This window comes from Hyperolius riggenbachi, chromosome 3 (assembly GCF_040937935.1).
Source record: "Hyperolius riggenbachi isolate aHypRig1 chromosome 3, aHypRig1.pri, whole genome shotgun sequence".
In the NCBI taxonomy this organism is placed as follows: domain Eukaryota; kingdom Metazoa; phylum Chordata; class Amphibia; order Anura; family Hyperoliidae; genus Hyperolius; species Hyperolius riggenbachi.
The window spans coordinates 276,424,534-276,440,137 of record NC_090648.1 but is presented as its reverse complement, the minus strand read 5'-3'; the positions used below and the strand labels follow the sequence as shown (position 1 = coordinate 276,440,137).

Below are 15,604 nucleotides of genomic sequence, written 5' to 3'. Positions count from 1 at the left end.
TTATGGGTAGTTAGAACCAAACTGAAGGTTACTTTCTTATAGCCAAAATCAAAGGATGCTAAAGCAGCATCTAAAGGTACACTGAGGACTGTGACCCAATGCAAAGTCTGCTGGGATTCTTATAATTAGTCCACAACTGGACTAACGCTGGCCTGCCTAGCTAGTGATGTCATGTGCAGAAGTAGTGTGCTCTCATTGATGGAGGAAAGAGAGGAATCCAGATACGCTGTGTAGAAGCGCAAACTAAGGAGACCGCTAGACTTGTCCTGCAGACATCTTGCATTGTTATAGCATGGCTATGTAGAGCAGCCTTTCTCAACCTTTTTACCCTGGAGGAACCCTGCAAATAACTTTTGGATCTCGAGGAACCCCTGCAAGCAATTTTTGGATCTTGAGGAACCCTTGCATTTATTTTGCAGGAGGCATGGTCTTTAAAAGTATGTGTAGCTGTTTATTTTACTACTCCCTATTACAGTGCCACTCATACTGTCTCCTGAGCCCCCAATTGAGTGCTTCTTGTTACAGTACCACCTATTATAATGTGCTCTATTATACTTCCCCCAAGATAGGGGAAAATGCCAAGGAACCCTTGCAGAGTACTCAAGGAACCCTGGGGTTCCAGGGAATCCTGGTTGAGAAAGCCTGATGTAGACTGACCACATAGAAGGACATAGGAAAAAACACTGGCTGTTCCTGTGTTCCCCTATGTGGTCAGTATAATAATTGGTAGTTCCTGTATGCCTCTATGTGGTCAATATACTATAGGGGAATTGCTAAAGGTGTGGCAGGGGTGTGTCTTATTGGTGTCCCTCTTTCCTGGTTCCAAAAGTTTGGATATATAGAAAAACAAAAGCAAAAATGGCACACCAGGGCCCTTGTATGCGGCCACAGTGCACACTTTTGCTACTACCTCTGCTCGCAGAACTTTACTAAAGCTTTTCAGTTGGTGGTGTAGATATTGATTTCTGCGGTGTCCCCATTTCTTAAAAAATAGCGGTTGTGACCAGATTTCTGCAAGCAGGAAACAGTCATGGGTCCCCTCAAGTAAACTAGCACCCAGCTTTTCCCCTCCATGCACACGTGCTTAATTCTACTAAGCACACACAGACCTTTAGCATTCATGCCCAGTCCCAACGAGCCTCCAAATACTTTGACGAGTAGGTGTACAGGGACCCTGCCCCCGGACGATTGGCCTGGCTGTTGGAGGATCTAGAGAGCTTCTGGACCTTCCAGAGGCGTCCCACTATTAGTGAAAAAAAAACACACTTTTGCGTCCCTCTTCTCCAGAAACGCAGAGCGGACGCCGGACAGCAGAGCCCAATATTTACCTCAACTCTCCTGCTGCTGCGTGCCTCCCTCCTCCTCACGTCCCCGATCCCCGCCTCTCTCCGTTAGCTCACCGGAACGCGTCACCGATTCCCGCCGGCATGTTCAAATCGACGTCACATGTCGGGACTCGGAAGGTGACAGAAGCAGTGACGCGGCTGGCGGGGGAACCACGGAGACTAGGGAGGGAGGGATGCTAATGTGACAGCAGGAACAGGGAAGGTGAGTGATGGTGCATTGTGGGAGGCTCCAGTTCCAGCCGCGGCCTGTAGCGGGAACTAGCGCACATAAAATACCCGACGTGCGCACCGGTGCCCCTGCAGCGCTGCATTTCAGCATACGTCACGGCCAAGGGCGGCATATGGCAGTCAGAGACGGGGGGCTGCACAGTGAAGTTACGCGTCGCTGGCTCTGTGCATGGACCCCTGCTTGCTCACCTTGAGGCAGTGGTAGAATACCTTTGTTTACCTGGGATGATTTCCCCCTCCAGTCCTTTTATTGATGTCAGGTTATGCAGTTTGGAAAGTAAAAAAAAACTGGATTCAGTTTCGGGGACAACATTTTCTAAAGCACAGGAAGTGGGCGGAGCCATGTCAAACATCCACAGCAATGGCAGATTCCCTGCACTATGTATGTATAGGGATGGCTGTTTTCAGACCCAGGATGGAATTCTGGCATGTACGTTTCATTAATCAAGGGCAGGTAATAAAGAAAGCATACTTCGATCTTCATTTTGTTAAGCAGTGTGTGTATATTTGCCAGGGTGAGTGTACATATGATGGAACACTGCTAGTGGGCTGCAGGGTTTACATATGATGGGACTGCAAGGGTGAATGTGCATATGATGAGACTGCAAGGGTGAATGTGCATATGATGAGACTGCAAGGGTGAATGTGCATATGATGAGACTGCAAGGGTGAATGTGCACATGATGGGACTGCAAGAAGGAATGTGCATATGATGGGACTGCAAGGGTGAATGTGCATATGATGGGACATGTAGGACGTGGTCTGCAGTGGTTACATATGAAGGAACAGTAGGAGGGGGCTGCAAGGGTGAATGTGCATATGATGGAACATGGAGGGCGTCTGCAGGGGTTACATATGATGGAACAGTAGGAGGAGGCTTCAGGGGAGAGTGTGCAAATGATGGAAACAGAGGAGTGTGCAAATGATGGAACAGAGGAGGCTGCAGGGGTGAGTGTGCATATGATGGAACAGAAGGAGGAGGCTGCAGGGGTGAGTGTGCATATGATGGAACAGAAGGAGGAGGCTGCAGGGGTGAGTGTGCATATGATGGAACAGTAGGAGGGGTCAGCAGGGGTGAGTGGGCATATGATGGGACAGTAGGAGGGGGCTGCGGGGATAAGTGTGCATATGATGGGACAGTAGGAGGGGGCTGCGGGGATAAGTGTGCATATGATGGAACAGTAGGAGGGGTCTGCAGGGGTGAGTGTGCATATGATGGAAAAGTAGGAGGGGTCTGCAGGGGTGAGTGTGCATATGATGGAAAAGTAGGAGGGGTCTGCAGGGGTGAGTGTGCATATGATGGAACAGTAGGAGGGGTCTGCAGGGGTGAGTGTGCACATGATGGAACAGTAGGAGAGGTCTGCAGGAGTGAGTGTGCACAGGGTCTGCAGGGGTGAGTGTGCATATGATGGAAAAGTAGGAGGGGTCTGCAGGGGTGAGTGTGCATATGATAGAAAAGTAGGAGGGGTCTGCAGGGGTGAGTGTGCACATGATGGAACAGTAGGAGGGGTCTGCAGGGGTGAGTGTGCATATGATGGAAAAGTAGGAGGGGTCTGCAGGGGTGAGTGTGCATATGATGGAAAAGTGGGAGGGGTCTGCAGGGGTGAGTGTGCACATGATGGAACAGTAGGAGGGGTCTGCAGGGGTAAGTGTGCATATGATGGAACAGTAAGAGGGTGCTGCAGGGATGAATGTACATATGATGGGACAGTAGGAGGGGCTGCAGGGATAAGTGTGCATATGATGGGACAGTAAGAGGGGGCTGCGGGGATAAGTGGGCATATGATGGGACAGTAGGAGGGGTCTGCTTGGATAAGTGTGCATATGATGGAACAGTAGGAGGGGTCTGCAGCGGTGAGTGTGCATATGATGGGACAGTAGGAGGGGGCTGCGGGAATAAGTGTGCATATGATGGAACAGTAGGAGGGGTCTGCAGGGGTGAGTGTGCATATGATGGAAAAGTAGGAGGGGTCTGCAGGGGTGAGTGTGCATATGATGGAACAGTAGGAGGGGTCTGCAGGGGTGAGTTTGCATATGATGGAACAGTAGGAGGGGTCTGCAGGGGTGAGTGTGCATATGATGGAAAAGTAGGAGGGGTCTGCAAGGGTGAGTGTGCACATGATGGAACAGTAGGAGGGGTCTGCAGGGGTGAGTGTGCATGTGATGGAAAAATAGGAGGGGTCTGCAGGGGTGAGTGTGCACATGATGGAACAGTAGTAGGGGTCTGCAGGGGTGAGTGTGCATATGATGGAAAAGTAGGAGGGGTCTTCAGGGGTGAGTGCGCATATGATGGAACAGTAAGAGGGTGCTGCAGGGATGAATGTGCATATGATGGGACAGTATGAGGGGGCTGCAGGGGTGAGCGTGCATATGATGGAACAGTAGGAGGGGGTCTGCAGAGGTTATTTATGATGGGACATATTTATGGAGCACTGGAGGTGCCTTGCTTAAAATCAATAACAGTATAAAGATTAATTTAACCTAATATAGTTACAGGGCTATATATAGGGGGTTATATATGATGGGACAGTAGGAGGGGTCTGCAGGGGTGAGTGTGCATATGATGGAAAAGTAGGAGGGTCTGCAGGGGTGAGTGTGCATATAATGGAACAGTAGGAGGGGGCTGCGGGGATAAGTGTGCATATGATGGAACAGTAGGAGGGGTCTGCAGGGGTGAGTGTGCATATGATGGAAAAGTAGGAGGGGTCTGCAGGGGTGAGTGTGCACATGATGGAACAGTAGGTGGGGTCTGCAGGGGTGAGTGTGCATATGATGGAACAGTAGGAGGGGTCTGCAGGGGTGAGTGTGCATATGATGGAAAAGTAGGAGGGGTATGCAGGGGTGAGTGTGCACATGATGGAACAGTAGGAGGGGTCTGCAGGGGTGAGTGTGCATATGATGGAACAGTAAGAGGGTGCTGCAGGGATTAATGTACATATGATGGGACAGTAGGAGGGGCTGCAGGGATAAGTGTGCATATGATGGGACAGTAAGAGGGGGCTGCGGGGATAAGTGGGCATATGATGGGACAGTAGGAGGGGGCTGCGGGGATAAGTGTGCATATGATGGGACAGTAGGAGGGGGCTGCGGGGATAAGTGTGCATATGATGGAACAGTAGGAGGGGTCTGCAGGGGTGAGTGTGCATATGATGGAAAAGTAGGAGGGGTCTGCAGGGGTGAGTGTGCATATGATGGAACAGTAGGAGGGGTCTGCAGGGGTGAGTGTGCATATGATGGAACAGTAGGAGGGGTCTGCAGGGGTGAGTGTGCATATGATGGAAAAATAGGAGGGGTCTGCAGGGGTGAGTGTGCACATGATGGAACAGTAGGAGGGGTCTGCAGGGGTGAGTGTGCATATGATGGAAAAGTAGGAGGGGTCTTCAGGGGTGAGTGCGCATATGATGGAACAGTAAGAGGGTGCTGCAGGGATGAATGTGCATATGATGGGACAGTATGAGGGGGCTGCAGGGGTGAGTGTGCATATGATGGAACAGTAAGAGGGGGTTTGCAGAGGTTATTTATGATGGGACAGTATATATGATGGGACATATTTATGGATCACTGGAGGTGCCTTGCTTAAAATCAATAACAGTATAAAGATTAATTTAACCTAATATAGTTACAGGGCTATATATAGGGGGTTATATATAATGGGACAGTAGGAGGGGTCTGCAGGGGTGAGTGTGCATATGATGGAAAAGTAGGAGGGTCTGCAGGGGTGAGTGTGCATATAATGGAACAGTAGGAGGGGTCTGCAGGGGTGAGTGTGCATATGATGGAACAGTAGGAGGGGGCTGCGGGGATAAGTGTGCATATGATGGAAAAGTAGGAGGGGTCTGCAGGGGTGAGTGTGCATATGATGGAAAAGTAGGAGGGGTCTGCAGAGGTTATTTATGATGGGACATATTTATGGATCACTGGAGGTGCCTTGCTTAAAATCAATAACAGTATAAAGATTAATTTAACCTAATATAGTTACAGGGCTATATATAGGGGGTTATATATGATGGGACAGTAGGAGGGGTCTGCAGGGGTGAGTGTGCATATGATGGAAAAGTAGGAGGGGTCTGCAGGGGTGAGTGTGCACATGATGGAACAGTAGGTGGGGTCTGCAGGGGTGAGTGTGCATATGATGGAAAAGTAGGAGGGGTCTGCAGGGGTGAGTGTGCATATGATGGAAAAGTAGGAGGGGTCTGCAGGGGTGAGTGTGCACATGATGGAACAGTAGGAGGGGTCTGCAGGGGTGAGTGTGCATATGATGGAACAGTAAGAGGGTGCTGCAGGGATTAATGTACATATGATGGGACAGTAGGAGGGGGCTGCAGGGATAAGTGTGCATATGATGGGACAGTAAGAGGGGGCTGCGGGGATAAGTGGGCATATGATGGGACAGTAGGAGGGGGCTGCGGGGATAAGTGTGCATATGATGGGACAGTAGGAGGGGGCTGCGGGGATAAGTGTGCATATGATGGAACAGTAGGAGGGGTCTGCAGGGGTGAGTGTGCATATGATGGAAAAGTAGGAGGGGTCTGCAGGGGTGAGTGTGCATATGATGGAACAGTAGGAGGGGTCTGCAGGGGTGAGTGTGCATATGATGGAACAGTAGGAGGGGTCTGCAGGGGTGAGTGTGCATATGATGGAAAAGTAGGAAGGGTCTGCAAGGGTGAGTGTGCACATGATGGAACAGTAGGAGGGGTCTGCAGGGGTGAGTGTGCATGTGATGGAAAAATAGGAGGGGTCTGCAGGGGTGAGTGTGCACATGATGGAACAGTAGGAGGGGTCTGCAGGGGTGAGTGTGCATATGATGGAAAAGTAGGAGGGGTCTTCAGGGGTGAGTGCGCATATGATGGAACAGTAAGAGGGTGCTGCAGGGATGAATGTGCATATGATGGGACAGTATGAGGGGGCTGCATGGGTGAGTGTGCATATGATGGAACAGTAGGAGGGGGTCTGCAGAGGTTATTTATGATGGGACAGTATATATGATGGGACATATTTATGGATCACTGGAGGTGCCTTGCTTAAAATCAATAACAGTATAAAGATTAATTTAACCTAATATAGTTACAGGGCTATATATAGGGGGTTATATATAATGGGACAGTAGGAGGGGTCTGCAGGGGTGAGTGTGCATATGATGGAAAAGTAGGAGGGTCTGCAGGGGTGAGTGTGCATATAATGGAACAGTAGGAGGGGTCTGCAGGGGTGAGTGTGCATATGATGGAACAGTAGGAGGGGGCTGCGGGGATAAGTGTGCATATGATGGGAAAAGTAGGAGGGGTCTGCAGGGGTGAGAGTGCATATGATGGAAAAGTAGGAGGGGTCTGCAGGGGTGAGTGTGCACATGATGGAAGAGTAGGAGGGGTCTGCAGGGGTGAATGTGCATATGATGGAACAGTAGGAGGGGGCTGCGGGGATAAGTGTGCATATGATGGAAAAGTAGGAGGGGTCTGCAGGGGTGAGTGTGCATATGATGGAAAAGTAGGAGGGGTCTGCAGGGGTGAGTGTGCACATGATGGAAGAGTAGGAGGGGTCTGCAGGGGTGAGTGTGCATATGATGGAACAGTAAGAGGGTGCTGCAGGGATGAATGTACATATGATGGAAAAGTAGGAGGGGTCTTCAGGGGTGAGTGCGCATATGATGGAACAGTAAGAGGGTGCTGCAGGGATGAATGTGCATATGATGGGACAGTATGAGGGGGCTGCAGGGGTGAGTGTGCATATGATGGAACAGTAAGAGGGGGTTTGCAGAGGTTATTTATGATGGGACAGTATATATGATGGGACATATTTATGGATCACTGGAGGTGCCTTGCTTAAAATCAATAACAGTATAAAGATTAATTTAACCTAATATAGTTACAGGGCTATATATAGGGGGTTATATATAATGGGACAGTAGGAGGGGTCTGCAGGGGTGAGTGTGCATATGATGGAAAAGTAGGAGGGTCTGCAGGGGTGAGTGTGCATATAATGGAACAGTAGGAGGGGTCTGCAGGGGTGAGTGTGCATATGATGGATCAGTAGGAGGGGGCTGCGGGGATAAGTGTGCATATGATGGAAAAGTAGGAGGGGTCTGCAGGGGTGAGTGTGCATATGATGGAAAAGTAGGAGGGGTCTGCAGAGGTTATTTATGATGGGACATATTTATGGATCACTGGAGGTGCCTTGCTTAAAATCAATAACAGTATAAAGATTAATTTAACCTAATATAGTTACAGGGCTATATATAGGGGGTTATATATGATGGGACAGTAGGAGGGGTCTGCAGGGGTGAGTGTGCATATGATGGAAAAGTAGGAGGGGTCTGCAGGGGTGAGTGTGCACATGATGGAACAGTAGGTGGGGTCTGCAGGGGTGAGTGTGCATATGATGGAAAAGTAGGAGGGGTCTGCAGGGGTGAGTGTGCATATGATGGAAAAGTAGGAGGGGTCTGCAGGGGTGAGTGTGCACATGATGGAACAGTAGGAGGGGTCTGCAGGGGTGAGTGTGCATATGATGGAACAGTAAGAGGGTGCTGCAGGGATTAATGTACATATGATGGGACAGTAGGAGGGGGCTGCAGGGATAAGTGTGCATATGATGGGACAGTAAGAGGGGGCTGCGGGGATAAGTGGGCATATGATGGGACAGTAGGAGGGGGCTGCGGGGATAAGTGTGCATATGATGGGACAGTAGGAGGGGGCTGCGGGGATAAGTGTGCATATGATGGAACAGTAGGAGGGGTCTGCAGGGGTGAGTGTGCATATGATGGAAAAGTAGGAGGGGTCTGCAGGGGTGAGTGTGCATATGATGGAACAGTAGGAGGGGTCTGCAGGGGTGAGTGTGCATATGATGGAACAGTAGGAGGGGTCTGCAGGGGTGAGTGTGCATATGATGGAAAAGTAGGAAGGGTCTGCAAGGGTGAGTGTGCACATGATGGAACAGTAGGAGGGGTCTGCAGGGGTGAGTGTGCATGTGATGGAAAAATAGGAGGGGTCTGCAGGGGTGAGTGTGCACATGATGGAACAGTAGGAGGGGTCTGCAGGGGTGAGTGTGCATATGATGGAAAAGTAGGAGGGGTCTTCAGGGGTGAGTGCGCATATGATGGAACAGTAAGAGGGTGCTGCAGGGATGAATGTGCATATGATGGGACAGTATGAGGGGGCTGCGTGGGTGAGTGTGCATATGATGGAACAGTAGGAGGGGGTCTGCAGAGGTTATTTATGATGGGACAGTATATATGATGGGACATATTTATGGATCACTGGAGGTGCCTTGCTTAAAATCAATAACAGTATAAAGATTAATTTAACCTAATATAGTTACAGGGCTATATATAGGGGGTTATATATAATGGGACAGTAGGAGGGGTCTGCAGGGGTGAGTGTGCATATGATGGAAAAGTAGGAGGGTCTGCAGGGGTGAGTGTGCATATAATGGAACAGTAGGAGGGGTCTGCAGGGGTGAGTGTGCATATGATGGAACAGTAGGAGGGGGCTGCGGGGATAAGTGTGCATATGATGGAAAAGTAGGAGGGGTCTGCAGGGGTGAGAGTGCATATGATGGAAAAGTAGGAGGGGTCTGCAGGGGTGAGTGTGCACATGATGGAAGAGTAGGAGGGGTCTGCAGGGGTGAGTGTGCATATGATGGAACAGTAGGAGGGGGCTGCGGGGATAAGTGTGCATATGATGGAAAAGTAGGAGGGGTCTGCAGGGGTGAGTGTGCATATGATGGAAAAGTAGGAGGGGTCTGCAGGGGTGAGTGTGCACATGATGGAAGAGTAGGAGGGGTCTGCAGGGGTGAGTGTGCATATGATGGAACAGTAAGAGGGTGCTGCAGGGATGAATGTACATATGATGGGATAGTAGGAGGGGCTGCAGGGATAAGTGTGCATATGATGGGACAGTAAAAGGGGGCTGCGGGGATAAGTGGGCATATGATGGGACAGTAGGAGGGGTCTGCGGGGATAAGTGTGCATATGATGGAACAGTAGGAGGGGTCTGCAGGGGTGAGTGTGCATATGATGGGACAGTAGGAGGGGGCTGCGGGGATAAGTGTGCATATGATGGAACAGTAGGAGGGGTCTGCAGGGGTGAGTGTGCATATGATGGAAAAGTAGGAGGGGTCTGCAGGGGTGAGTGCATATGATGGAACAGTAGGAGGGGTCTGCAGGGGTGAGTGTGCACATGATGGAACAGTAGGAGGGGTCTGCAGGGGTGAGTGTGCATGTGATGGAAAAATAGGAGGGGTCTGCAGGGGTGAGTGTGCACATGATGGAACAGTAGGAGGGGTCTGCAGGGGTAAGTGTGCATATGATGGAAAAGTAGGAGGGGTCTGCAGGGGTGAGTGTGCATATGATGGAAAAGTAGGAGGAGTCCAGAGTGACAAGGTGAGTTTTGAGGGCCTTCTTGAAGATGTTGAAGGAGGGGGAATCCCTAATGGGGGGAGGTAGGGAGTTCCATAGTGTTGGAGCAGCTCTTGAGAAGTCCGGGAGGCATGCAAGGGACCGGGTGATGCGGAGGGCAGTCAGGTGAAGTTCATTGGAGGAACAGAGTGAGCAGCTAGGTGTGTGTACCTCTGAGTAAGATCGGAAATGTAGTTGGGGAGGTTTTATGGACTGATTTTTAGGCCTGACACATTATATTGAATCTGATTCTGGACTGGATAGGAAGCCTGTGGAGGGATTCACAGAGGGGAGCCACCTTGGTGGAGTGATGGGAGGAGTGGATAATACTGGCTGCCGCATTCATGATGGACTGCAGCAGGGCAATTTGGGTCATAGGGAGATCAGACAGAAGGACATTGCAGTAGTCAAGGCGGGAAATTAAGAGGGCATGGGTGAGGAGTTTGGTGGTGACAGAGGTCAGGAAAGGGCGGATCTTGCAGATGTTACGGAGGTGGAAGTTACAGTACTTTGTGAGGTTTTGGATGTGGATATATATTTAATATTAATGTCAAACTGTTTTGTTCTGCATTTTAGATGTACAGTTCCTAAAGTTCAGTCACCACCTTAAAAGCTGAGGAAAAGTCCTCTACGTTCTCAAATCAAGATGAGCAGCATCACCCAGCTCTTTAGTGACTTGTGTGAAGCGCATATGACAAGACTCTCATGGAACAATGTTCTGGCAGGCAGAAAGAAAAGCAAGGCAAAAAGCAAACAGGAGCTCAAGAGATTAGTTTATGACACCCTCTTTATCCACTTGTTCCAAGAAGAAGCTCGAAAGTTGCAGCCAAATGCTAAGAAACTTCCTGTGAAAAATAAAATGTTGATGTTGTCTTTTGATCTGCGTGTCAGTGGCATGAAATCTGAAGCAGACCGTCTGGAGGAGCTGCTGGAACACACTGAAAAGTACAGTGGTGAGCAGTTCTCAGATTTGTGTGCTGTTCTTGAGCTTTTGGTAGAGCTTGCTGGAACTGGACCACAACAGATCCTTCCACCAAAAAGAGACCTGTTTCAGAACAACAAATATGTGGGTAGGAACCTGCCATACCAAGGATATGACCATTATGATGTTGGTGTATTTGAAGCTGACATTGGGACTTTACTGGCGTGCCAAGAAATTGATCTAAACAATATTGTCCACAGTACCCTTCAGATCATGGAAGCTGCACCAGGCACCGGTCTCCCAGGCATAGGCCTTTTTTCTCAGAATGTCTCCACAAACGATAAGTTTGAGAAAGAGACTCGAGTGTCTCTCTTTGGAGCTCTTGTTCATACACGAACAAGTGATATGGATATTAAATTGGATCTGCCACCTGTGCCGGATAGTGCTGATCTGTCTGGCCTTGCCATCAAGGTAATTATGCATTGGTGTAGTAAAATAGGTACCATAATATGTTAGATTTTGAACAACTGGAATATTTGTATTTGTTACAGTACTTGCCTGAAGGAGCCCTTACACTATGACATCTTCCCTGATAGATTTGTTCACTGTGATTGAATCTCTCGAAGGTTGATGCCCGAAGATGCAACCTGATCGTAATTTTGATTGATTTATGTCCGAAATCGATCGACATTAAAGATCAGACAGGACTTTTTCTGTGTTTCGAAAGGGGGCAGGTGTACTTCTGTATGTGTACCCAGCGACGTGTTTCTGTGACGGGCCCACCAGGTGTTGCCCCAGCTAAAGCTAATTCTGTATTCCCTGGGACCCTGCACAGTATTAGTGCAGCGGAGTAAACTTACACTCACCTGTCCAGCTGGCATGTTTCCTCCTGTGTGCCTCCGTCATCTCCCAATGCCCATTCTCTGTGACCTTAAAGAGGAGCTGTTAGGTATAGGGTCTCAGAGAAAATAAACACATATATCAGTAGCTAAAGATTGGCTGTACTTACATTACATATGCATTTCACTGTCCACGTTTGGATTTCACAGAATTTGTATATAGTATATGCAGAGATAGATGCTCCTGACAGCTCATGGCAGGCTCCATGTTTGTGAAGCCAAATGTGTCGTCACAGATAAGCTCGTTCTTGAACAACACGGTGTGCAGTGAATATTAATGAGCCATGTGGCTAGGAACAATAGCTGACTCCTGCAGTGTAGTCTGCCCGGAGATTTATCAGTGCTACGCTCTGCACTGATTACACAAGCTGCTGTACCGTCTCATTAGCAGCCGAGGGGAGGGCCCCAGAATGCTTTGCAGTTTAGCTGCGGCTTGCGTCTTTATGGGTCTATAACAGACTAAAGGCCCGTACTCACGGGCTGCAAAACTCGCCTGTCGCCAGCACACGTGAGCGTGTGGGCGACAGGCCGGCGACAGCTTCTCGCCAGGTCCCTCCGCGTACACATGCGGAAGAGGGAGCAGCGGCAAGGCGGAAGCTGTCGCTGACGTTCCTCCTCCCCCCGCCGGAAGGTCTGTGAACCTCAATGGAGGTTGCTGTCGCTAGTCCGCGTACTCACGCGGACTAGCGACAGTTGCGGCGGGGGGGCAGCGGCGACTGTCGCCATGCGATTGAAAGTTTCAATCGCATGGCGACATAGCGACGGGCGACAGTTCGGGGGCGCGCGGGCGTGCGACGGCCCATACTCACGGGCGACCTGTCGCCGCAACACGCGCGCGCCGCGTGTTGAGGCGACAAAAGTCCCTCGTGAGTATGGGCCATAAGATAAGCACACATCAAAGGTAACTGAAATGTTTATCTTCACTAATGGCTTTTGAGCTTCCTTCTAAACTGTTTAACACAGGAGAATAGAGGTTTAAATTAGCTTCTGCAGCCTGACAGTTACTCTTTAAAGAGGAACTCAGCCTAAACAAATATACTGTCATTAAGTTACATTAGTTATGTTAATTAAAATAGATAGGTAATATAATCTCTTACCCACCCTGTTTTAAATGAACAGGCAAATGTTTGATTTCATGAGGGGAGCCATCTTTTTGGTTGAAAGGAGGTGACAGGGAGCATAAGACACAGTTCCAACTGTCCTGTGTGCTGATCACTCCTCCCAGTTGCTAGGCAAGGTGAATAATAACATAGGAAATCCCATCATGCTTTGCACAGCATCAGGGGAAAAAAGCCTGGGCAGTTTTCTTTGATGGGTGGAGCTTAGCTAAAAATGATGCTTTGGTAAGAAAAACAAAGTTCTGATGCTGTGAAACTGTTAAAAAAACACCAAGCCTTTTCACTTCTGCTGAGTAGATTTGTAGTCCGCAGGTTCACTTTAAGGCATTGGGAGATAATGGAAGCAAACAGGCACATCATACTTTACGCATCAATGGCTTAGACCTTGTTAAAATGATCAGTGCTGCAGCCATAAAGCTGTAATTAAAAAAAATAATAATCATTTCCAACTCCATATCACTTTATGCTCATGTTCCTTTTGAGGTTCCAAGCATAATTTTTACATTTATTAACTGTCAAGATTAATGCAAAGTGATTAATTAAAATCAGAAAACACACAGATGTCACAGATCCAGATGCATGTTTTGCAGTTCTAAGACCACTACTTCAGAGGCACATGAAATATTGGACATCTTGCAGTGGCCATCAGAATAAATTATGAAATATCTATAATATAATTCATGTCAGTTAGTCTGTATAGCAGAAAATTACAATTGTGTATCAATATAGATAAAACACTTATGAGTATTTGCATCACACTTCCCAGATAGAAGGTATAAGTTGCAAATATCCATATTGAAACTCAGGGGAAAATATGCATGATACTTGGCCACTGCTCATAAACCACAGGGGTGGCCATGTTGGATGATGCATCTGGAGGTTCTTCACTGCTGTGGTTTGGGGGAAGAGGAGACGTGAGGAAAAGATCCTTAAATAAATAGAAGTATGTGTTCTCTCTACAGGTCCAGAGTACTTGTGATTTTATAATGGAGGCATTAATGTATAAAAGATGACATTTTCCTTTGCATGGTTGTAGTGGGCATCGAGTGTCACTGTTGCAGAGCCAGTTACAATGCATATGATTCTCTGTGCTGTCATTGGTCAGCCTGCATCACAAGATGCTAATATATGAGCACCAAGTAATGCAGACATATTTGTATTACTGTTAAATGAAATCAAAGCAGTGTACTAGTTTACTCATTTTCATCTGTCCTCAGTTGTTAAAGAACGAGAAAGTTTATATTTGGCTTTTTTTTTTTTTTTCAGGTACCCCAAAGTATTGATCAGTCAGAAGATGAGGGCTTCCAGTCTGCGTCAAACATGACTCCCGATTCTCAGTCAGAGCCCAGTGTGACTCCTGACATTGACTTATGGGAGGCAGTACTCACCTATACACCTAGTAAACGGCGCTGTTGGGAGAGAATAGGCTTGTAAGTTATAATGCTGTCCAGTTTGTTCTGCTAATAGGAATATGAAATTAAAACGAAGTTGCTTCTGGATATGGAACATTCCTAAAAAAATACTCTCTCAAAGAGTATATGTATCCTTTCTCCTGTAGATATAATTACCGTCCAGGTCTTCTTGTTGTGGATGATCAGTCCGGGGGCTCTGTGTCCACCAACTTCCATTGCATGGCCTCGCCCCTACTGAAAAACACTTTCAGGTTTTCTCTGTTTCGAGTAGAGAGAAACACTATGGTGTGTTTGAAGTCGGCGGACACGGTAAGGCTATGGAGTTGGTACAAAAATCATGACTCCGACTCCTCAGTTTATGAAACCTCTGACTCCAGGTACCCAAAATTGCTCAGACTCCACAGCCCTGGGACACTGAGCCCCGGGACTGATTCACAAGAGGAAGACCCGGCTGGTAATTATAACTTTAAACAGGAAGAGGATCCTTTGAATATGTGTTATACTCTGGATATTGGCTTTAAGAAATTTGTGGCATCAATTATAAACTATGAAGGGTTGGTCAGAGAGGTAAATTGGAAGGAAGTACCTTGAATAGACACAGTAGGATGAATATCCTGTAGACTGCACCCATGTATACAGCATAGAATGTATGTAACAAGTAGGGGTTTAATTCCATTTCAGTCATGTTCATGTATTTTTTAATTCAATTATTTACAGCATGGTTAGTGGAGGAGTAATGCTTTCCTGGGGGCGGGGGGGGGGGGGTGCACTTGGTGTGGTTCTGTATTGCAGGCTCATTGAAAATGCTTACAGCAACCAGCCAGTGTCCATGGGAATTCAGTGAGGCATCAGTGTGACTGCACCACAGATTCTAAGCAGATTTTAGATTAATCTGTTTATAGACTTTTTTTTTTGTGTGTGTGTATATAGTCCTATGTAAATTACTTTTTGAAGGGAGAGGGAGAAAGACTTGTAAACAAAACAATATCTTAAACTGAGACTTAAGGCTCATACACACGTCGGATTTTTCCAAACGCGTCGTCGTCGTATGGATGTCCAAACGACCGGTTGTTTGGATTTCAAATCGGGCGTGTGTACAGTCGGTCGTTCAGCTGATAACGCTGGTTTTGCCGTCAAAACCAGCGTTATCAGCTGAATGACCGACTGTACACACGCCCGATTTGACGTCCAAACGGCGGGTCGATTGGAAAAATCCGACGTCTGTATGTACCTTTAAAGAGGGACTGTGAACAAAACAGATCCATTGTATCCATGTGTATAAATATATTTATT

At 48.0% G+C, this 15,604-nt stretch overlaps 2 protein-coding genes across 8 annotated transcripts in view; one reads left to right on the top strand and one right to left on the bottom strand.

The window, feature by feature from the left end:
* HDAC10 (histone deacetylase 10) overlaps nucleotides 1–1,900 on the bottom strand; it is a 105,598-nt gene extending 103,698 nt beyond the window's left edge. For 2 of the 5 annotated variants that reach the window (XM_068276355.1, XM_068276360.1), the window contains exon 1: nucleotides 1,795–1,900. The gene's annotated coding sequence lies outside the window, so the exon portion shown is untranslated. Of the gene's footprint in view, nucleotides 1–1,328; nucleotides 1,649–1,763 lie in introns of those variants that run through there. The other 3 variants (XM_068276358.1, XM_068276357.1, XM_068276356.1) reach the window with 3 other exon arrangements.
* TUBGCP6 (tubulin gamma complex component 6) overlaps nucleotides 1,036–15,604 on the top strand; it is a 73,928-nt gene continuing 59,359 nt past the window's right edge. The window contains exons 1-3 of one of the 3 annotated variants that reach the window (XM_068276353.1): nucleotides 1,036–1,548; nucleotides 10,537–11,353; nucleotides 14,166–14,329. In XM_068276353.1, coding sequence (XP_068132454.1) covers nucleotides 10,607–11,353; nucleotides 14,166–14,329 — 911 coding nt within the window. In that variant the 5' untranslated portion in view covers nucleotides 1,036–1,548; nucleotides 10,537–10,606. Of the gene's footprint in view, nucleotides 2,029–10,536; nucleotides 11,354–14,165; nucleotides 14,330–15,604 lie in introns of all 3 variants that reach the window. The other 2 variants (XM_068276354.1, XM_068276352.1) reach the window with 2 other exon arrangements.